This window comes from Oncorhynchus keta, chromosome 28, assembly GCF_023373465.1.
Source record: "Oncorhynchus keta strain PuntledgeMale-10-30-2019 chromosome 28, Oket_V2, whole genome shotgun sequence".
In the NCBI taxonomy this organism is placed as follows: Eukaryota; Metazoa; Chordata; class Actinopteri; order Salmoniformes; family Salmonidae; genus Oncorhynchus; species Oncorhynchus keta.
In genome coordinates this window covers 70,107,030-70,131,528 of record NC_068448.1, presented here as the reverse complement: position 1 = coordinate 70,131,528, position 24,499 = coordinate 70,107,030, and the positions used below count along the sequence as shown (strand labels likewise).

The 24,499-nt window shown below is 42.8% G+C and overlaps 1 protein-coding gene across 6 annotated transcripts in view; it reads right to left on the bottom strand.

Moving 5' to 3' along the window:
• Positions 1 to 24,499, bottom strand: part of LOC118361754 (5'-AMP-activated protein kinase subunit gamma-1) — a 146,064-nt gene that overhangs the window by 27,911 nt on the left and 93,654 nt on the right. For 5 of the 6 annotated variants that reach the window (XM_052483759.1, XM_052483761.1, XM_052483762.1 and 2 more), the window contains 3 exons: positions 22,228 to 22,445; positions 14,945 to 14,996; positions 9,674 to 9,783 (listed from right to left, as the gene is read on the bottom strand). In XM_052483759.1, the coding sequence (XP_052339719.1) occupies positions 9,674 to 9,783; positions 14,945 to 14,996; positions 22,228 to 22,445 (380 nt within the window). Of the gene's footprint in view, positions 1 to 9,673; positions 9,784 to 14,944; positions 14,999 to 15,114; positions 15,408 to 22,227; positions 22,446 to 24,499 lie in introns of those variants that run through there. The other variant, XM_052483763.1, reaches the window with a different exon arrangement.

Here is a 24,499-nt window from a genome sequence, read left to right as displayed (position 1 = left end):
TTAAGTCATTTAGCAGACGCTCTTATCCAGAGCGACTTACAAATTGGTGCATTCACCTTATGACATCCAGTGGAACAGCCACTTTACAATAGTGCATCTAAATCTTTTAGGGGGGGGGGGTGAGAAGGATTACTTATCCTATCCTAGGTATTCCTTAAAGAGGTGGGGTTTCAGGTGTCTCCGGAAGGTGGTGATTGACTCCGCTGTCCTGGCGTCGTGAGGGAGTTTGTTCCACCATTGGGGGCCAGAGCAGCGAACAGTTTTGACTGGGCTGAGCGGGAACTGTACTTCCTCAGTGGTAGGGAGGCGAGCAGGCCAGAGGTGGATGAACGCAGTGCCCTTGTTTGGGTGTAGGGCCTGATCAGAGCCTGGAGGTACTGAGGTGCCGTTCCCCTCACAGCTCCGTAGGCAAGCACCATGGTCTTGTAGCGGATGCGAGCTTCAACTGGAAGCCAGTGGAGAGAGCGGAGGAGCGGGGTGACGTGAGAGAACTTGGGAAGGTTGAACACCAGACGGGCTGCGGCGTTCTGGATGAGTTGTAGGGGTTTAATGGCACAGGCAGGGAGCCCAGCCAACAGCGAGTTGCAGTAATCCAGACGGGAGATGACAAGTGCCTGGATTAGGACCTGCGCCGCTTCCTGTGTGAGGCAGGGTCGTACTCTGCGGATGTTGTAGAGCATGAACATACAGGAACGGGCCACCGCCTTGATGTTAGTTGAGAAAGACAGGGTGTTGTCCAGGATCACGCCAAGGTTCTTAGCGCTCTGGGAGGAGGACACAATGGAGTTGTCAACCGTGATGGCGAGATCATGGAACGGGCAGTCCTTCCCGGGAGGAAGAGCAGCTCCGTCTTGCCGAGGTTCAGCTTGAGGTGGTGATCCGTCATCCACACTGATATGTCTGCCAGACATGCAGAGATGCGATTCGCCACCTGGTCATCAGAAGGGGGAAAGGAGAAGATTAATTGTGTGTCATCTGCATAGCAATGATAGGAGAGACCATGTGAGGTTATGACAGAGCCAAGTGACTTGGTGTATAGCGAGAATAGGAGAGGGCCTAGAACAGAGCCCTGGGGACACCAGTGGTGAGGAGACAGATTCTTGCCACGTCACCTGGTAGGAGCGACCTGTCAGGTAGGACGCAATCCAAGCGTGGGCCGCGCCGGAGATGCCCAACTCGGAGAGGGTGGAGAGGAGGATCTGATGGTTCACAGTATCGAAGGCAGCCGATAGGTCTAGAAGGATGAGAGCAGAGGAGAGAGAGTTAGCTTTAGCGGTGCGGAGCGCCTCCGTGATACAGAGAAGAGCAGTCTCAGTTGAATGACTAGTCTTGAAACCTGACTGATTTGGATCAAGAAGGTCATTCTGAGAGAGATAGCGGGAGAGCTGGCCAAGGACGGCACGTTCAAGAGTTTTGGAGAGAAAAGAAAGAAGGGATACTGGTCTGTAGTTGTTGACATCGGAGGGATCGTGTAGGTTTTTTCAGAAGGGGTGCAAACTCTCGCTCTCTTGAAGACGGAAGGGACGTAGCCAGCGGTCAGGGATGAGTTGATGAGCGAGGTGAGGTAAGGGAGAAGGTCTCCGGAAATGGTCTGGAGAAGAGAGGATAGGGTCGAGCGGGCAGGTTGTTGGGCGGCCGGCCGTCACAAGACGCGAGATTTCATCTGGAGAGAGAGGGGAGAGAGGTCAGAGCAGCAAGGGGCACGGGGCTAGCAGGCTAACAGAAAGGCCTTAGAGGGATGACGCGACGGAGGGAAGTCTGTTGTGGCCCCCTCGTGCAGTTACATCAGCGGACGGATCAGCAAGGCTCTGTGTGGAAAACCAGGCCAATTGGCAAAATATGTATAGTGGCCGAAGAAATATGTCCGAAGGGCCTCTTAAATTTGATTCCCGTACAGGGATCAACATCCGCGGAAATTTCAGAGTGACTAACTACAAATACAACGTAACATTAAAACATTCTTGAAAATGGAAGTGTCTTACATCCTTCAAAACTACATTTTCCGATTTAAAATAGCTATTACAGAGAACAAATGTTTGAGAAGAGCGATCAACATCAAACATTTTCTGCCATGACAGTTGGCACATTCACATCTGAAGGTAAAATTATGACTTAGATTCTGATATCTTGCTCTTATTTCTCTTCCCGAGTATCCCAGTGATCAAATGAAGTCACATTTTTTTTTATAAAATCCATTTTTAGCCTAAAACGAAACATTTTGTAAACCGTTTGTGTCGTGAATTCCATCTCTATTAACTTTTGACGGAGCATTCGACGTAATTACACACACTAAACAATCGTTTATCTAGTCATAGTTGGTTTCAGTGCAATCCTCTGGATATTTGCAACACTGCCAAACTTGATTGTTTTTTTTGCGGGGAGTATTGACCGAAGTGAACTGATTTGAAGACAACAAGCAATGACTTCATTGTGCACCAATAATATTAGCGAAGCTTTGTTGATTGACTGTATTTCTGCCCAATGACCACTGATCTTCTTGAAATCTAGCTGGGTAGATAGCCAATGAGCTGAGGTAAACGCCAGTATGTGATGGTTATGGGTTGGACCACCATCCCTTGTTTGTAAACGCATGCATCACAAACTTCATTCTCACCATTGACCATCAGACTAGTTGCAGTCACGCTGTTACGAACAGCAGTGTTTTGGAAAGTAGTATTTTGGAAAGTGTTTTTTTCAACAATTTCATTGAAGACATCATGGCAAATAAATCAGGAAAAGCGAAGTCCAAATATTCAGATTTGCACCAGATTGATCGGGAAAGTGAGAGATTTTTTTGTTTGAGGAATCTTGTTGTATATAGTTATAGGTCATTTAACCAATTCGGCCACTTGGGTACATTTGGGCAACTTGTGTGGGACACCTGGGTGACTTCATGCTGAATGTCATGTAGCTCATCCATTCCTGAAGTTATCAGTCTGAAACTTTGCACACCTACAGCTGCCCTCTTGTGTTATCCATCAAAATTATCTCCAGCATCCTATTCTAGTACATGTGAAAGATGATGCTACAACAAAAACAGAAACCGTATACTCTCTCTTTTCTTCCACCAGATCTACTGTGTTATATTATCCTACATTCAATTAACATTTCCACAAACTTCAGAATGTTTCCATTGAAATGATACCAAGAATATGCATATCCTTGCCTCTGGGGCTGAGCTACAGGCAGTTAGATTAGGGTATCTTCAGGCGAAAATTGAGAACAAGAGATACAGCCATAACAAGTTAAGTCAGCAGTCCAATGTGCTTAAGTTAGCTAGCAAACCGCAGATTAGCGGCTGTGCGTTCAGGGGTTGTTAGCTGCTATAATTCCAGGTGGAAAAAACTTTGTTGCAACTAGTTGAAGGCAACTAGCCAATTGCGTCTGAAGTGTTTTGCTGTGTGTGTGTGTGTGGACAAAGCATACAAGAGAGAAGCTGGTTAATGCCAACTGATATATATTTTGGTTCAGTTGTGTTAACACATTTGTCAACCTTGAAAATGTTTTCATCTTGGAAGACTGTTCAGGAGGCAGAGGTACATGCACATCCATGTCATGTCTAAGGCTGTTGTTCATTTCAAGTATATGCAGTGATTCTTGAATATAAAACTATAACCTTACAGATGCCTCAATTGTTTTCTACCAACAGGAAAGAAGGGTTAGTACAGCATGCCTAACTGACCCCTAGGTGCCAGAGTGTTTCTGTGCTGCGGTGGAGAAGCGGTCCACCGGGACCATCACTGAAGAGCCAGGGTCCCAGATACATTGCGCTCATGACCATCAGTATACAACCAAGTCCTGCCCATACACGCCACAGATGGAGCTGACGGAGAGAGAGATCAGTCATCCATAAAAGGGAATCGGAGTGGAATTGTTTTTCCATGTATTTTTTTTTACCCGTTTCAAATGGATGTGCTACCTTGTCGCGGTCCTTCTGTTTCGACTCTCTCAACCCATGAATGCTCAGCTATGAAAAGACAACTGACATTTGCGCCTGATGTGTTTAACTTTTGTACCCTCTATAACCACCAAGGTTATTATTTTGATGTAAAAAGGGCTTTTGTAAAATACATTTCATTGATTGTTTGCTGTGCTGGATGCTGTGTATTCACTAACTGTCTGAGTGATGGGACATTTATAGTATCTGTAACATATTTTGGTGTGGTTTTAAACTGCATCTTAACTTCTTAAAGTGACAATCAGCAGTCGAAACAAAGTGTCTCCCTGCTTCTCTTTTGGTGAAAAACTGAGGGATGGGGCTGGAGAAATAACCACTCAAATTTCATACAGAGATATAAATGCAAGGACTGACCATCCATGATATCAAAACTGTAATCCTGTTTCTATGATCTGTTTCCACTACCATGTACCCAGTTCGCATTGGATAAAGGTGTCTGCTAAAATGGCATATATTATTAGTCTACTTTGACTCCAACTACCTGCAGTGTAGTTACCATTCCAATAGATGGCAGCCAAATCTAGTTGAAGTCACTACTTTAACGACAGGGACATGGGATTAGTGCACACTGAAAATAGTTTTATCTTCAAAGCAAGTTTCTGGTTACACTTGAACCTGTTGTTATAGTGGACAAGCTAACATATACTATTTTTATATAAGGCGCATGCATTATGTCTATGACTTCAGTTAGGCTAGATTTACTAAATAAACTGGTTTTATTCAATGCCTTTGCTTCTGGGTATGCGTGCTTTATGGAAGAAATGACACACACCTAGTCCTATTCTCCCTTGTGCCCAAAGGGTGAACTGGCGATAAACTGCCAGCCTGTATGCTCTGCAAACAAAATCATAAGAAAAGTCAGACTGATACCGAAACAAAATCAATGTATTATAATGAGCTTTCATGAATCATGATGCTGTCTGCGATTCGAACTCCGGTCGTCTAATCTAAAAGGTAAGTGTGTTACCATCGCACTGGTGATAAATATCGTTATAGGATACTGATTGTATATGTTGAGCACCTATCCACTACTGATATTAACCATAATTTATAATCCAAAAAACATTTCACCAATTATTTAACTGGCATATCGGCTGCTGACTGGTCGAGTAACCTCTTCTGCCACGAAGTCCTTCATAGGGATTAGTGACACGTCTAATAAATACGTCTCCATACAGAAAAACTGAAAGGAACCTCACGGCTTTGTGAATGTTGACCGGTCTTACTCACATCGGTAACCGAGAGCGTTATCAGTCATCCAGAACAGCTGGTGCTCTCGTGCATGCTTCAGTGATGCTTGCATTGAAGCGAGCATAAAAGGCATTTAGCTCGTCTAGTAGGCTCGCATCAATTGGCAGCTCGCGTCTGGGTTTCCCTTTGTAGTCTGTAATAGTTCAAGCCCTTCCACATCGGACGAGCGTCAAAGCCGGTGTAGTAGGATTTAATCTTAATCCTGTATTGAAGCTTTGCTTGTTTGATGGTTCGTCTGAAGGCATAGCGGGATTTATCATAAGCATCCAGATTAGTATCCGGCTCCTTGAAAGCGGCAGCTAGATCGTTTAGATCGATGTTGATGTTGCCTGTAATCCATGGCTTCTGGTTGGGATATGTACAGTTGAAGTCAGAGGTTTACATACAACTAAGCCAAATACATTTAAACTCAGTTTCACAATTCCCTATATTTAAATCCTAGTAAAAATTCCGTTTTAGGTCAGTTAAGATCACCACTTTATTTTAAGAATGTGAAATGTCCGAATAATAGTAGCGAGAATGATTAATTGCAGCTTTTATTTGTTTCATCACATGCCCAGTGAGTCAGAAGTTTACATACACTCAATTAGTATTCGGTGGCATTGCCTTTAAATTGTTTAACTTGGGTCAAATGTTTTGGGCAGCCTTCCACAGCCTTGAACTTTGGCCCATTCCTCCTGACAGAGGTGTAACTAAAATCAGGTTTGTAGGCCTCCTTGCTCACACACGCTTTTTCAGATCTGCCCACATATTCTCTGTAGGCTGAGGTCATGGCTTTGTGATGGCCACTCCAATACCTTTACTTTGTTCGGCTTGCAAACCTCGGCCTTCCTGAGCAGTATGACGGCTGTGTGGTCCCATGGTGTTTATACTTGCGTACTATTGTTTGTACAGATGAACGTGGCAACTTCAGGCATTTGGAAATTGCTCCCACGGATAAACCAGACTTGGAGGTCTAGGCTGCTTTTTGATTTTCACATGATGTCAAGCAAAGAGGCACCGAGTTTGGAGGTAGGCCTTGAGATACATACAGGTAAACCTCCAATTGACTCAAATGATGTCAATTAGCCTATCAGAAGCTTCAAAAGCCATGACATTCTCTGGGATTTTCCAAGCGGTTTAAAAAGGCACAGTCAATTTAGTGTATATTACATTTCTGACCCACTGGAATTGTGATAGATTATTTGATTTATAATTCACTGTCTAATCAATTGTTGGAAAATTACTTGTCATGCACAAAGATGTCCTAACCGACTTGCCAAAACTATAGTTCGTTCACTTCTTGGTGACAGGGGGGAAGCTTGGATGAATAAGGTGCCCAGAGTAAACTGCCTGCTACTCTGTCCCAAATGCTAATATATGCATATAATTAGTAGTATTGGATAGAAAAAACTGAAGTTTCTAAAACTGTTTGAATGATGTCTGTGAGTATAACAGAACTGAAAACCTGAGAAAAATCCAACCAGGAAGTAGAACATTGAGGCTTGTAGTTTAACTCAACCCCTATTGTAGATACAGTGGAATATTGGTTGTGTCTTCCTAAGGCTTCTACTAGATGTCAACGGTCTTTAAAACGTTGTTTCAGGCTTTTACTGTGAAGTGGGACCAAATGAGAGAGGAATGAGTCAGGCAGAGTGCCACAGGCTCTGAGGTGCGGTCACGAGAGAGTTAACTCTCGTTCCATTGCTTTTCTACAGACAAGAATTCTCCAGTTAGAACATTATTGAAGATTTATGATAAAAACATCCGAAAGATTGATTCTATACTTAGTTTGACAAGTTTCTACGGGCTGTAACGGAACTTTTTGTCCGACATTCGGCTGGACCTGAATGCGCTTTTGGATTTGTTTACCAAACGCCCTAACAAAAGAAGCTATTTGGACATAAATGGACATTATCGAACAAAATAAACATTTATTGTGGAACTGCGATTCCTGGGGGTGCATTCTGATGAAGATCAAAGGTAAGTGAATATTTATAATACTATTTTTGACTAATGTTAACTGCGCAACATGGCAGATATTTATTTTGGCTGGTTTGGGCTCTGAGCGCCATACTCAGATTATGCTTTTTCCGTAAAGTTTTTAAAATTTGACACAGCGGTTGCATTAAGAAGTGTATCTAAAGTTCCATGCATAACACTTGAATTTATCAACATTTATAAGGTGGCTCTCTGCACAATCACAGCATGTTTTAGAACTACTGAACGTACCGCGCCAATGTAAAAATTAGATTTTTCATGTAAATATGCACTTTATCGAACAAAACATACATGTACTGTGTAACATGAAGTCCTATGAGTGTCAACTGATGAAGATCAAAGGTGAGTGATTAATTCTCTATTTGTGCTTTTTGTGGCTCCTCTCTTTGGCTGGAAAAATGGCAGGGTTTTTCTGTGAGTTGGTGGTGACCTAACAATCATTTGTGGTGCTTTCGCTGTAAATCATTTTTTAAATCAGACACTGTGGCTCGATTAACGAGAATTACCTTTAAATGGTGTAAAATACTTGTATGCTTGAGGAATTTTAATTATGAGATTTGTTGTTTTGAATTTGGTGCCCTGCACTTTCACTGGCTGTTGGCAACGCTAGCGTCCCACATATCCCAGAGAGGTTGACAAGAAATTTGTGGAGTGGTTGAAAAGTGAGTTCTAATGACTCCAACCTAAGTGTATGTAAACTTCAACTGTAAGTAATCAACCCCGAGTCAACACATCTCAAATCATCTTTGGTGGAAAAGGCACTGTTCGTCACCAAACTGTTCCTGGATGGTTGGGAGAAGTTTCTCTCGGAGGATGTGTTGGTACCATTCTTTATTCATGGCTGTGTTCCAAGGCAAAATTGTGAGTGAGCCCACTCCCTTTGCTGAGAAGCAACCCCACACATGAATGGTCTCAGGATGCTTTACTGTTGGCATGACACAGGACTGATGGTACTGCTCACCTGGTCTTTTCCGGACAAGCTTTTTTCCGGATGCCCCAAACAATCAGAAAATGACTCTACCCCAGTCCTCAGCAGTCCAATCCCTGTACTTTTTGCATAATATCAGTCTGTCCCTGATGTTTTTCCTGGAGAGAAGTGGCTTCTTTGCTGCTCTTCTTGACACCAGGCCATCCTCCAAAAGTCTTCGCCTCACTGTGCGTGCAGATGCACTCACACCTGCCTGCTGCCACTCCTAAGCAAGCTCTGTACTGGTGGCGCCCCGATCTCGAAGCTGAATCAACTTTAGGAGATAGTTCAGCAAGCGCCAGGACCTTCTTGGGCGCCTTGAAGCCTTCTTCACCGCAATTGAACCGCTCTCCTTGAACATCCGATAAATGTTTGATTTAGGTGCAATCTACTGGCAGCAATATCCTTGCCTGTGAAGCCCTTTTTATGCAAAGCCATGATGGCACGTGTTTCCTTGCAGGTAACCATGGTTCACAGAGGAAGAACAATGACTACAAGCAACACCCTCCTTTTGAAGCTTCCAGTCTGTTATTTGAAGTCAATCAGTGTGAACGTGATCTCCAGCCTTGCCCTCGTCAACACTCACACCTGTGTTAACGAGAGAATCACTGACATGTCAGCTGGTCCTTTTGTGGCAGGGCTGAAATGCAAATTAACTTAATCCCCAAAAACATTTTAACTGCGTGGCAAATAGGGACTGTGCAATTCATCTGATCACTCTTCATAACAATCTGGAATATATGCAAATTCTCATACAAACTGAGGCAGCAGACTGAAAATTAATATTTGTGTCATTCTCAAAACCTTTGGCCACGACTGTAGCTGTTTTATTAAAGCCTTTTAACGGCTGCTTGTTTTCACTGGTTGGAGTTGGATGATGAATTTTTAAATAATGTTTATTTGGTGTAGACTGAAGTGTTGCATGTCCCATGGCAGGATGAGACCCCTGAGAGACATGGTGGATCAGAGAGAACCCTCTTCCCCAGATTAAAATTTAAAAAATATTTTTAAAATCGAGACAAGGTCACACAAAAGCATTTTTTTCTAACGACAGGACAGTGGGATGGGGTTCCTATGGGTTTTAAAGTGTTACAAGCTTCAAGAGAGGATCTGAAATAGACTTAAAAAGAGAGGATATCATAGTCTATTCTGGCTAGAGTAGTCAATCTCCGGCTTATATTTAATATTTTATAAAATGTTTAAGTATCCAGCTAATGTTTGCGCTGCAGTTAAATACTGCATAGAGACATGTGTATAACTTTTCAAACCAAGGCCATAAGAGTTCACCTGTTTAACAAAGCAGATCAATTAGTAACCAGACATGCATCATGGCTTAAGCCAAAACGCAATTGTGTTTGAAGTTACTGTAGTCAATAAAACAACCAACGCATACGTTTCCTACTGACCACGGTGTAGATGGAACATTATGTCAGTAAGGACTACAGCACAATGTTGCGTGACTTCTTGTGTCACACGTCTTTATACAGTATGAGATGTTTAATAGACGGAGCACTTACTTGCAGAGTAGTGTCAAAAACAACAAGCTTGGAGCTGGTAGGAACAATGTCGTAGCACTTGTGTGACTTCATAAAGCGCATGTAGATATCCCTTTCGGATTCTTCAACAGCTGAAAGTAAAGCAGATATTATACTTTCTTACGGGAAAATATTCAAAAAATATCCAAAACAGGAATAGTCATACAACAATTTGTGCTTTGACCAGTAATGAGAAGGTAAAAGGGGTTTACTGAGTCATGATTTGCCCTATGCACATCTCAGTGGCATAATCTCTGAAAAAAAAAATATATAAACACAACATGTAAAGTGTTGGTCCCATGTTTCATGAGCTGAAATAAGACCCCAGAAGTGTCTCGTAAGCTTAGTGCGTATTTCTCTAAATATATTGTGCACAAAATGCGTTTACATCCCTGTTAGTGAGCATTTCACCTTTGCCAAGATTATCAATCCATCTGAGAGGTGTGGTATACCAAGAAGCTGATTAAACAGCATCATCATTACACAGGTGCACCTTGTGCTGGGGACAATAAAAGGCCACTAAAATGTGCAGCTGTGTCACGAAACGCCACAGATGTCTCAAGTTGAGGGGAGCGTGCAATTGGCATGCTGACTGCAGGAATGTCCACCAAGGTTGCTGTCCACCCGGCCTCACAACCGCACACACGTGTAACCACACCAGCCCAGGACCTCCACAGTCGGCTTCTTCACCTGCAGGATCGTCTGAGACCAGCCTACCAGACAGATGATGAAACATAATTATTTATGTCTGTAATAAAGCCCTTTCATGGGAAAAAACAAAAACAAATTCTGATTGGCTGGGCCTTGCTCCCCAGTGGATGGGCCAGCCCTCCCAGGCTCACCCATGGCTGCACCCTTGCACAGTCATGTGAAATCCATAGATTAGGGCCAAATGAATTTATTTCAATTGTGATTTTCTTATATGAACTGTAACTCACTAAAATCATTGAAATTGTTGCGTTTATATCTTTTTCAGTATACATGGGGAAGTAGTCCCAGGCATTTTCATACAAAATCTCTCTCAAAACCTCCACATCGTTGTGAGTGATATCCTTAGTGTCTGATATCACCTCTCTTCTCAAAGGACTTGAATTTAAAAAGGTATATTCAATTAACTAAGAAAGTTGGTGTCTCAAACGCTGACTACTCAAACGCAATCTCTCTGCTAATTCTCACCGTAAAAATCCACTAAAAACAGCCTTTTGTTAAGCCCTCAAGACAAGAGCAGTCATTTCTTCTGTGGTTGGATGGAGCAACCAGGCTCCCCACACCAAAATATCTTTGTAATGAGTCGAGACTATTTGGTCTACATCGTCTGGACTTTGCCAGACATTCTGCCTGTGATTTGTACCGACGCTGCCATCTTACTTCTGCGCTGTCTGTACACCTGCGTCTGCTGCAACTCCCGGTCTGTGTATCGGGTAAATGCATACAAATGACAGCTACACTCCCATGGCTTTAGCCGCATCAGTTCCAATGACTGAGGGCTGTGTCGACACCTTAGCCAATAATCAAAGCCCAGGTATATACAGTTGAAGTCGGAAGTTTACATACACCTTAGTCAAATACATTTAAACTCGGTATTTCACAATTCCTGGCATTTAATCCTAGTAAAAATTCACTGTCTTAGGTCAGTTAGGGTCACCGCTTGATTTTAAGAATGTGACATGTCAGAATAATGATTTATTTCAGCTTTTATTTCTTTCATCACATTCCCAGTGGGTCAGAAGGTTACATACTCTCACTTGGTATTTGGTAGCATTGCCTTTAAATTGTTTAACTTGGGTCAAATGTTTTGGGTGGCCTTCTACAAGCCTCCCACAATAAGTTGGATGAATTTTGGCCCATTCCTCCTAACAGCTGGTGTAACAGAGTCAGGTTTGTAGGCCTTGCTCGCACACGCTTGCAGTTCTGCCTACAAATTCTGTAGGATTGAGGTCAGGGCTTTGTGATGGCCACTCAAATACCTGTTGTCCTTAAGCCATTTTGCCACAACTTTGGAAGTATGCTTGTGGTCATTGTCTATTTGGAAGACCCATTTATGACCAAGCTTTAACTTCCTGACTGATGTCTTGAGATGTTGCTTCAATATATCAACAATTTTCCTCCCTCATGATGCCATCTATTTTGTGAAATGCACCAGTCCCTCCTGCAGCAAAGCACCCCCACAACATGACACTGCCACCCCCATGCTTCACGGTTGGGATGGTGTTCTTCGGCTTGCAAGCCTCCCCTTTTTCCTCCAAACATAACGATGGTCATTATGGCCAAACAGTTCTATTTTTGTATCATCAGACCAGCGGACATTTCTCCAAAAAGCACAATCTTTGTTCCCATCTGCAGTTGCAAACCGTAGTCTGGCTTTTTATGCAGGTTTTGGAACAGTGGATTCTTCCTTGCTGAGCGGCCTTTCAGGTTATGTCGATATAGGACTTGTTTTACTGTGGATATAGATACTTTTGTACCTGTTTCCTCCAGCATCTTCACACGGTCCTTTGCTGTTGTTCTGCGATTGATTTGCACTTTTCGCACCAAAGTACTTTAATCTCAAGGCGTCTCTCCTTCCTGAGCTGTATGACGGCTGCATGGTCCAATGGTGTTTATACTTGCGTACTATTGTTTGTACAGGTGAATGTGGTACCTTCAGGCTTTTGGAAATTGCTCCCAAGGATGAAACAGACTTGTGGAGGTCTACAATTTTTATTTCTGAGGTTTTGCTGATTTTGATTTTCCCATGATGTCAAGCAAAGAGGCACTGAGTTTGAAGGTAGGCTTTGAAATATAAATGGCTGCTGCCCAAAGCCATTGCCTCACAATCACACACACCGAATAAGCGGCCCAAACAATCTCCCAGTAAAACTGCTCTGAGCATTTAGATTTACCACTGAGCACAGGAATGACACTCCAGCCATCAGCCATTTTGAAGAGCCTTAATGATTAATATTTGACCAACGTGGAAAGAAGGTAGTAGTAGTCTGCCTATTATCCCACATAGCCAATCATCCGGTAGGCTAATATTTGTGGCTTAATTTATATAACACGGGGAGGAAAAACATACAGTATAAATAGGATTGAGAGAGATGTCTGATGTTGATCCATTTATGGAGTCAGATATCAAGTCCATTTCCATTAGAATGGTCTATTAAGAACTTGGCATGTTTATTTTGCAACTGTCACTGTAAAAGATTAAAACTCTGGCCACATATCTACAGAAACATGATAAACTTTGTCATTGTTCTCAATTTTATCAATCTCTTTCTGATGTACGTATTATTTTCAGAAATGTATATTTAGTATAAAATTTAGTTCTACTAAGGCAATCATCCACTAAACAGCACCTCTATGAATGGGCCCAGCAAGCAGAAATTTCATCCAATAATGTCCTATATCGCAACCTGTTAACTCAACCCCCCTTCCCCCACACACCATGATCTGTGAAGCAAGCAGCATGTATACTGACTGTGCTGCGTGTACGATGCATGCTGTGCAATGTGACGCAACACAGAATGAGAGCTGCTGGCATAGGAAAAAGGATCACATAGAACGCTACACAGGGCACCCTGTATGAAGACAACCACGTCAATGAACATGATCGTGCATAATGTAAGCCAGGCTATTCTAAGCACACCTCCAGAGTCCACGAAGGCAAATCGTGAAAAATCCATGGATTGTTCTTAGTTCAGAACAGTTGCAGATAGAGACGTGAAGTATAGAACGGGCATGACTCGCCATCAAGTGGACAAATGAGGAAACACTGGTCTATGCATGCTGCAGCGCTGTATGTGAGATTGCTGCCAATCTGAACATCACATTGTGGCTGGAGGCAGCCAACAGATTAGCAGGGACGACAGCGAACTAGGCCCCGCCCACCCACCATGGACGGATTCCCCTTCATGATCACAATGACGTCCCTGCCCATCCAGTAAAGCTTCTTTCTATACATGGATATAACAATGGGCTACATAGCTGGTATACAGCTCGGTTCCACCTTTGATATATTCACAATGCAGCACATGTAGCCTATGCATTCACAAAGAAAATGGGTTAACATTATATGGTTTTAATATTAGGCTACACCACAAGAATAAAATATGATCCATGGGCTGCCGGGAAAATTAATTGACCACAAAATGCGTAGATGACATGACTTAAAGGCATCATGTAGGCCTACTTTTAAAGTGATTGGAAGATTCAATCATCAATGGGCTAAACTTGAATAGGTAAACTATAGTATAGTTTAGGGCTAATTACATAGAAATCATCAAATCTACACTGAACAAAAAACATAACGCAAAAACATACAACAATATGAAAGATTTTACTGAGTCACAAGGAGGATAAATAAATAAGGCCCTAATCTATGTATTGCACATAACTGAATGCAGATGTGCATCTGTTGGTCACAGATACCTGTGGAATGTTGTCTCACTCCTTTTCAATGGCTGTGCGAAGTTGCTGGATATTGGCGGGAACTGAAACACGCTGTTGAACACTTCGATCCAGAGCATCCCAAACATGCTCATTGGGTGACATGTCTGGTGAGTATGCAGGCCATGGAAATAAATGGGACATTTTCAGCTTCCAGGAATTATCTACAGAACCTTGCAAAATGGGGCCATACATTATTATGCTGAACCATGAGGTGATGGTGGTGGATGAATGGCAAACGATAATGGGTCTCAGGATCTCGTCACGGTATCTCTGTGCATTCAAATTGCCATTGATAAAAGGCAATTGCATTTCTTGTCCGTATTTTATGCCTGCCCACACCATAACCCCACCGCTGACACACACACACACTGGTGGTCTGCAGTTATGAGGCCGGTTGGATATACTGCCAAATTCTCTAAAACAACATTGGAGGCACCTTATGGTGAAGAGATTAACATTAAATGATCTGGCAACAGCTCTGGTGGACAGCAGTCAACATGCCAAATTGCATGCTCCCTCAACTTGAGACATCTGTGGCATTGTGTTGTTTGACAAAACCGTACATTTTAGAGCGGCCTTTTATTGTCAAATTTGTTCACAATTTGAGAGAAACTTTGTGCGTTTGGAAAATGTATAGGATAGTTTATTTCAGCTCATGAAACATGGGAGCAACACTTTACATGTTGTGTGAATATTTTTGTTCAGTATATCATACATCATTCTGAAAACTATTTGGCCGATGCATTACCTTGTCAGCTGGCAAAAGGTTATGAATGGATTTGCAGGTCTACTAGTTAAAAAACACAGTTCCAAAGAGCTTACCTTCATCTTCTAGCTCAAGTTTCTTCAGCATGGTTTCAACTAAACTGTCGACCTGTAGACAAGAAGTAAAGGATAGTCAATTAGCTGCTCCTAAAATGTAGCCTTCCCACGTTGCAACTAGACTTCCCAACTGCTACTGATTTGACAGTCGCCGGGTGAGAAACTCCCCTCTTGTGCAGTGGTGTGCCAACACGAAAACGAGAAACACAGTCCAAACGTTTATCGCATAGAAGGCTCCTGTGATTTTCCTACAGCGTGTATTTCCTTTCTTACTCTGTGTCGGTAAAAATATTAGCGTAGCCGTATTTTACTAAACTAGACCGCATTCTCAGGTAGCCTACATCCAGTACTTTAGTCCTGAGCCCGAGACGTAAAATATGAGGAAAATACCAATCCCCTATTCAGGTAAAAGTGGAACATTCCAATTTGCTGCAATTGCAGTGAACGACACGTTTGTTTCGGTTTGCGCTTACGCTTCTTTCTACACAGTGTGCTCGCCTGCGACATTTTAGAAAACTTTAAATGAATGGATGTTCTAAATGAGCTCCACATTTGTGTTTGGGGGATGAAAGATGTTGTAAAGCTCTGTAAACCGCGTCACGCCGGTACTCCAAAAAGCCTCAGTGTATCCATCGAATCCAAACTGCCTAATTGGAGAGAGAAGCTACACTGTACGTACACGCACACTACAAAATAATGCTACATATGTTTCCGGGGGTTATCAGTTTAACAATGATATACTCTGCATTTTAGTGATGCGTAGGCTACACTATAAAGTGTATTGATTTAAATGCACTTAAGGATCATTAGTTGGTTAATCTTGTCATGTGCTTAACATTTATTTTGCCACTGCAATTGGTTCACAAATCAGTCATTGTATTACCCATAATATTTATTTATTTCTTTTAACGACATTTGCTGACACCAGATGTTGCTTAGCAGCGCAAAGTCATAAGTGTCCTGACTTCTCAGGTAGCATTGATGATTATAATGATGACGACTAGGCTGTATATGGGCCCATGTGATGAATCCAAAGCAACTGTGATCCACAATCAGGACACTCAATTGTACTAGTTTACATGGCATGCCCATATGTCCCCAAAAATACCACCATAGTGCTTTGTAATGTGTAGCCTAGCTTTAAAAAAAGGTTTTAAAAAGTTAGAAAACTGTGCATACTAAAATGGATGAATTTGCAGTGTTGAGTACTGCCAACCAGGGCAAGATAACCATCAGTTACTATACAAACATTCAGAACTTTGTATATGCTAAAAACTATAGCTTTGCTGTTTGCATACCTCTATGTGTTCTTACGTCTATATGTGATCAAATGAAGAAGCTGGAAGAGCCACCACACCTCTTAAATGTCTTGTATGATTTACACAGAGGACAAGGTAGGGATTTGTGTCTGCAAGTGAACATGCCTGGCTGAACTCATACACGCAGTGGATCCTTTCATGTGTGGCTCTGTGAAACCCCTGTAAAAACAACACAGGACTACACACAATCATTGCTCTCATCTGAAGCATACCCAACAGAGGGCATTGTGGGAAGTACAACCTTATGGCTTCACAGGTGTTCAATGGGTCAAGTTCATTATCTCCAAATGGGAACAAACTTTTTCAAACACAATCTAAGCTCATTGCACACTGTTCATGTTAGAGGGACAAAAAATGCTTCAAAATATTAACATTAGTGCTCCAAAACAATTTATCCTATGAACATGAACAGCCCTTGGTCTGCAGCTATCATAGGAAGCTGAAAAGCACTAGGCGAGAGTGGATGTATGACTGAACAATTATACATTAGAGGGCCAGTCAATTCTGATTAGTCTGGTTTGTTTTGGCAGAGGTGCAGTAGGTGGCATGCAGAAATGTGCAGAACATCTGGGTTGGAGGAGAGGGGGGGTTAGGCCATCATAACCAAATTCCTCTGGGATGACTCATTGGGCGTGGCAGACAAACAGAAGCTCTAGTGAGCAAAACAAGCTGCCCCAACTTCACCAGAACTCATTGGAGAACAAACCATGAGAACTGTTTTAGAGGAAAATAAATGACCTAAAACATTTAACACTGTAAGAAGTCAAACTTTGATGTGAATATTTAGTAAGAGCTGTAACTGCTTTTGAAATGTTTGGTTATGTCTATCAGAACAAATGATGTCTCTTGTCGTTATTTTTGAACAGCTCAGAGTAAAGGTGTGGATGTGGAGAACGAGTCATTTACTTGTACTCATCTCCAGTGTTTCACCCAAATCAAACGATATGTGGAAATGATTGAAAACATTTCACATTGTTTACATTTTTCACATATTCTTGTTTAATTTCAAGGCAAAGCTGAACGGAGTGTCTTCCCGTTTACAAATGAATCTACCAAGGAGGCCATGTTGATGCAGTGATTCATTAAATTGTATGCAGATGACAACACATTCTTCAGACTCGCACTTCACGATGTAGAATGTGCCATGATCAATCAACACTTTGGTGCTGGACCTGTCGGTGTAATATTAAGACAGTGAAGTGTGGAATGCGGAAAGTTATCTATAGGAGGAGAGAAAGATAGAGATGAGACTTTTGAGATATCTCTAGAAGGTGTTGAGCATTGTGGTTGTCATCTAGTCTCTCTAGCCTGGTCACAGATCTGTTTGAGCCATCTTGCCAACTGCCATTGTCATTGCCACGGCAAACAGCATGACAATGACCATAGAAGTTTGCAAGATAGTACAAACTGATCTGGGAGCAGGCGAGTGTCTCTCCACTGGCTATGTAAAACCGGTGAATCACTTGGCAGAGATAGAGGGACACCAAACCCTTGTGAGGATTTATGAGAGGCAATTTCACGGGGACAAAACAATTTAATTCAAGTTAAATAATCAATTAAAACTGCTGGAGGATGAACAAAATGCTCTTTGTACCTTACTGAGCCTCAGCTTTCTATGGAGTCATGCCCACACACAACTCCAGTGCTTAGCCTAACTGTACAAAGCACAAACGACTTCACTACACAGTCCAGAATAAAAATGTCTCAAGTCATATTGTACAGCTGTAGCAAGTTTAAACCCTATATGGATGCCATCATACAACAAGCACTCTGCGCTCAGAAACCAATGTCTGTCTGTCTGTCTGTCTGTCTGTCTGTCTGTCTGTCTGTCTGTCTGTCTGTGCGCACGTGTGTGTAAATTGGGGGAAACTGAGATGATACACTTGTCATGAAACTGAGACCACAGTCTTCAGCCCTCTGAGGAGTGATGTTGGCTTGCCATTAACATCTGCTGAGTAAAGCCATTAAACCCTGCAGAGATGGCCTATGCGGGAGACGACAAGTCAATTTTGCCCTTGGACATTCTGACTTTCTCAAGGGACCAAATGTGAAAACAGCACATTTGAAAGAGAGAGAGGGGTGACTGAGTGAATAAATAAATGAGAGTGAGAGAAAGACAGCAGCACAAATCAGATTAGGACTATTGAGCAGAGTTTAACCCCCTCAAACTGAACTCTGGACCTCTAAGCCAGTTCCACTGCATTTTTCATTGTTCCCCTCATCATGGACTGATTTAGACCAGGGACACATGGTGTGTCCAATTAATTATCAGGTAGAACAGAAAACCAGCAGGCTCCGGACTTTGTGGGGTAAGAGTTAAGTGCCCCTGGTTTAACCTGTCTTAACCTAGCTATGGACTAGACTGTATGTATTGGATACCCTCTGCTTTCAGTTCCTTAGAGGGTTTGCCCAAACCATTCTAAATACAATTCAGCATCTTCCGGCCACTATAGAAGCTAACAGGTTTCCATGGACAGTTTTTCTAATTACAAGGCAACTCTAGGTTGAAAGAATTTGACCTCCATATTTGACCCAGGTCTTGCCACTACACTGCATTCACAGATGGGATGCACAATAAGGCGGCAGCTAGTCTTCCTGTCTGACACGTAACAAAAAATACATTACTGACAAAAATACTTTACAATTTACATTTAAAAACATTATTTTCTACATTCTAGAATAATAGTGAAGACATCAAAAATATGGAATCATGTAGTAACCAAAAAAGTGATGAATCAAAATATATTTTAGATTTCAGATTCGTCAAAGTTGTTGACAGCTTTGCACACTCTTGGCATTCTCTCAACCAGCTTCACCTGGAATAATTTTCCAAAAGTCTTGGAGGAGTTCCCACATATGCTGAGCACTTGTTGGCTACTTTTCCTTCACCCTGCGGTCCAACTCATCCCAAACCATCTCAATTGGGTTGAGGTCGGGTGATTGTGGAGGCCAGGTCATCTGATGCAGCACTCAATCACTCCCCTTCTTGGTCAAATAGCCCTTACACAGCCTGGAGGTGTGTTGGGTCATTGTCCTGTTGAAAAACAAATGATAGTCCCACCTTGAATAAATAAAATAAATCACTGACAGTGTCACCACCCCCACACCATCACACCTCTAACTCTATGCTTCACGGTGGGAACCACACATGGGGAGATCCTTGGTTCACCTACTCTGCGTCTCACAAAGGCAAGGTGGTTGGAACCAAAAATCTCCAATCAGACCAAATGACAGATTTCCACTAGTCTAATGTCCATTGCTCGTGTTTCTTGGCCCAAGCAAGTCTCTTCTTCTTATTGGTGTCCTTTAGTAGTGGTTTCTTTGCAGCAATTCGACCATGGAGGCCTAATTGAGCTAGTCTCCTCTGAACAGTTCATGTTGAGATGTGTCTGTTACTTGAACTCTGTGAAGCATTTATTTGTGCTGAAATTTCTGGTATCCTCAGTCAAGTAACTGAGGATAATGAGCTTATCCCCTGCAGCAGAGGTTACTCTGGGTCTTCCTTTCCTGTGGCGGTCCTCATGAGAACCAGTTTCATCATAGCGCTTGATGGTTTTTGCAACTGCACTTGAAGAAACCGTCAAAGTTCTTGAAATTTTCTGGACTGACTGACCTTCATGTCTTAAAGTAATGATGGACTGTTATTTCTCTTTGCTTATTTGAGCTGTTCTTGCCATAATATGGACTTGGTCTTTTACCAAATAGGACTATCTTCTGTATACCACCGCTACCTTGTCAAAACACAACTGATAGTCTCAAACACACTAAGAAGGAAAGAAATTCCACAAATTAACTTAATGCACACCTGTTAATTGAAATGCATTCCAGGTGAGAGAATGCCAAGAGTGTACAAAGCTGTCAAGGCAAAGGGTGGCTACTTTGAAGAATCCCAAATATATTTTGATTTGTTTACATGATTCCATATGTGCTATTTCATCATTTTGAAATCTTCACTATTCTACAATATAGAAAATAGTAAAAAAAATAAAGAAAAACTCTGGAATGTATAGGTGTGTCCAAACTTGACTGGTACAATATATACAAAATAAAATTTACACACAAAAAAAGAATGACTAAATAATTGGTGTGTGTGTGTGTGTTAGTTAGTTACACATACAGTGCATTCATAAAGTTTTCAGACATCTTGACTTTTTCCACATTTTGTTACGTTACTCATTTCAATATTGATTCAAATGTTTATTTTTTCACATCTACACAAAATACCGTAATCACAAAGTAAAAGCCGGTTTTTAGAAATGTATGCAAATGTTCTTTAAAATCACATAAGTATTCAGACCCTTTACTCAGTACTTTGTTGAAGCACCTTTGGGCGATTACAGCCTTGATTCTTCTTTGGTATGAAGCTACAAGCTTGGCACACCTGTATTTTCTCCCATTCTTCTCTGCAGATCCTCTCAAGCTTTTTCAGGTTGACTGGTCCTTCTGTAGCTCAGTTGGTAGAGCATGGCGCTTGTAACGCCAGGGTAGTGGGTTCGATTCCCGGGACCACCCATACGTAGAATGTATGCACACATGACTGTAAGTCGCTTTGGATAAAAGCGTCTGCTAAATGGCATATATATATATATATACTGGGGAGCGTCGCTGCACAGCTATTTTCAGGTCTCTCCAGAGATGTTTGATCAGGTTCAATTCCGGGCTCTGGCTGGACCACTCAAGGACATTCAGAGACATGTCCCAAAGCCACTGTGTTGTCTTGGCCGTGTGCTTAGGGTTGTTGTCCTGTTGGATGGTAAACCTTCGCTCTAGTCTGAGGTCCTGAGAAGGTTTTCAACAAGGAACTCTGTACTTTGCTCTGTTAATTTTTCCCTCAATCCTGACTAGTCTCCCCGTCCCTGCCGCTGAAAAACATCCCCACAGCATGATGCTGCCACCACCATGCTTCACCGTAGGGATATTGCCTAGTTTCCTCCAGATGTGACGCTTGGCATTCAGGCCAAGGAGTTCAATCTTGGTTTCATCAGACTAGAGAATCTTGTTTCTCATGGTCGGAGAGTCCTTTGGGTGCTTTTTGGCAAACTCCAAGTGGGCTGTCATGTGCCTTTTACTGAGGAGTGGCTTCCGTCTGGCCACTCCACCCTAAAGGCCTGATTGGTGGAGTGCTGCAGGGATGGTTGTCCTTCTGGGATGTTCTTCTTGGGGACCTTCAATCCGGAATTATTTTATCGTACCCTTCCCCAGATCTGTGCCTCGAAACAATCCTGTCTCGGAGCTCTACGGACAATTCCTTTGACCTCATGGCTTGGTTTTTGCTCTGACATGCACTGTCAGATCTGCGAGACCTTATATAGACAGGTGCCTTTCCAAATCATGTCCAATCAATTGAATTTACCACAGGTAGACTCCAGTCAAGGTGTAGAAACCTTTCAAGGAAGATCAATGGGAACAGGATGCACCTGAGCTCAATTTCGAGTCTCATAGGTGCCTGAATACTTATGTAAATAAGGTATTCAGACATTTCTAAAAACCTGTTTTCGCTTTGTCGTTATGGGCTATTGTGTGTACATTGACGAGGACATTTTTTAAAAATGCATTTTAGAATTAAGGTTGTAACATAACAAAATGTGATAAAAGGGAAGTTGTCTCAATACTTTCCGAATGCACGGTACATGTCAGTACATAGGCTTACACCAAAAATTAGGTCACATGCGGGGGAAAAGGCATTGTGCCGTGAGTTGTTGCTTTCCATCCATGCATAACAGGAGGGGACAACCACCAGGGCTGACTTTATAGGTGAATCTCAATAGTCTTCAGTTGGCTTCCTCTCCTCTTCTGCACTCATCTGAGAGGAGAAGTGAAAACCAACCATTGCCATATTGCTTTCAACTATCCTGTGTTGTCAGATCAGTGCAGTTGAAGAAGAGGAATATGAGTTAGACTGTTCAGTTGCACCCTATTTCAATGGGATGTTTAGGGGTGTTTTAGCAGTGGGGTAGTACTCACTGGTTGTGATTGTGAGGTAGAGATGGGGGCGGAGGGAGTCATGGGTGGTTTGGTGCAGGGTAGACTGAAGCGTTGCCCGGTGTCTGGCGGGGAAGAGTAGGAGCGCATCCGTGCCTCCGGCCTCTCCGGTTCACTCCGATAGGCCTCCAGCAGGAACGCCGGCGGCTGCTTGACGGACTGCGTTGGAGGAGTTGAGGGGGGCGAGGAGATCCCAGAGGCTAAGGAGAAATAGAAAACAAGGGGTGGTGGATTAGACTTTCAGTATGGAAAAGGCCTGAGGCTCTTTTTGCTGTAATCTAAGACATGTCTAAGGGTGATGGGCATCATTGGGCTGAAAATACAGAGTACCTCTAGGCAAGGAGCCAGAGATGGGGTGCTATCTGATCGAACTTTCAGCAAGGATTGAGAATGAGCTGGAGCTCCAGATAGATAGGCAATCAATCTGGAGTGCTGCCTTTTTTCCAGTTGAAACAACATTATTTTGGTGCCATGTGGACAGAGCTTGGAGGTGTGGGAAATCTTCTGAATCTGATGTTAATCAGATTCTTCTGGAACTGTCAGTGATAAAACATATTCTGGTATGCACAACAAGACTGTGAACTCATTCAACCAATACTGTCAAAGACAGCCAGTATTAATCAATCAATCAAATTTATTTATAAAGCCTTTGTTTTTTACATCAGCCAATGTCACAAAGTGCTGTACAGAAACCCAGCCTAAAAGCCCAAAGAGCAAGCAATGCAGATGTAGAAGCACGGTGGCTAGGAAATACTCCCTAGAAAGGACAGAACTTAGGAAGAAACCTAGAGAGGAACCAGGCTCTGAGGGGTGGCCAGTCCTCTCCTGGCTGTGCCGAGTGGGGATTATAACAGAATATGGCCAAGATGTTCAAATGTGTATAGATGACCAGCAGAGTCAGATAATAATAATCACAGTGGTTGTAGAGGGTGCAACAGGTAAAGCACCTAAGGAGTAAATGTAAGTTAGCTTTACATAGCCGATCATTCAGAGTTAGAGACAGCAGGTGCAGTAGAGAGAGTCCAGGCAGGACAGTTGAAACTGGAGCAGCAGCATGACCAGGTGGACTGGGGACAGCAAGGAGTCATCAGGCCAGGTAGTCCTGGGGCATGGTCCCCCGAGAGAAGAAAGCGAGAGAGAGAATTAGAGGGAGCATACTTAAATTCACACAAGACACTGGATGAGAAAGGAGAAATACTCCAGATATAACAGACTGACCCTCGCCCCCCGACACAAACTATTGCAGCATAAACACTGGAGGCTGAGACAGGAGGGGCCGGGAGACACTGTGGCCCTGTCCGGGGTTATAGGCAGGATATAACCCCACCCACTTTGCCAAAGCACAGCCCCCACACCACTAGAGGGATATCTTCAACCACCAACTTACTACCCTGAGACAAGGCCGAGTATAGCCCATAAAGATCTCCCCTACGGCACGAACCCAAGGGGGGCGCCAACCCAGACAGGAAGGACACGTCAGTGACTCAACCCACTCAAGTGACGCACCCCTCCTAGGGACGGCATGGAAGAGCACCAGTAAGCCAGTGACTCAGCCCCCGTAATAGGGTAGAGGCAGAGAATCCCAGTGGAGAGAGAGGAACTGGCCGGGCAGAGACAACAAGGGCGGTTCGTCGCTACAGTACCTTTCCGTTCACTTTCACACCCCTGGGCCAGACTACACTCAATTATAGGACCTACTGAAGAGATGAGTCTTCAATAAAAACTGAAAACTTCTTATGGCTTGGGGGCAGTATTTTGACGTCTGGATGAGAAGCGTGCCCAAAGTAAACTGCCTGTTACTCAGGCCCAGAAGCTAGAATATGCAAAACTGTTCAAATAATGTCTGTGAGTATAACAGAACTGATATGGCAGGCAAAACCCTGAGGAAAATCCATCCAGGAAGTGGGATTTTTTTTATGTGGGTATTTTCAATTGAATGCATATACCGTATCTAATGGGTTAGGACCCAGATTGCAGTTCCTATGACTTCCACTAGATGTCAACAGTCTTTAGACATTGTTTCAGGCTTATTTCCTGAAAAATAAAGAAGAATGAGACCCTTTTTGTCAGTGGACTGAGGAAGAATGCAGAGCTGGTTTGCAAGCGTGAACGATTGCGCGCCCTTTGTTGTTTTTCCTTTCTATTAAATACGCTATTGTCCAGTTGAAATATTATAGATTATTTAGACAATTGACAACCTGAGGATTAATTCTAAACATCGTTTGACATGTTTCGTCAAACTTTACCGGTACTA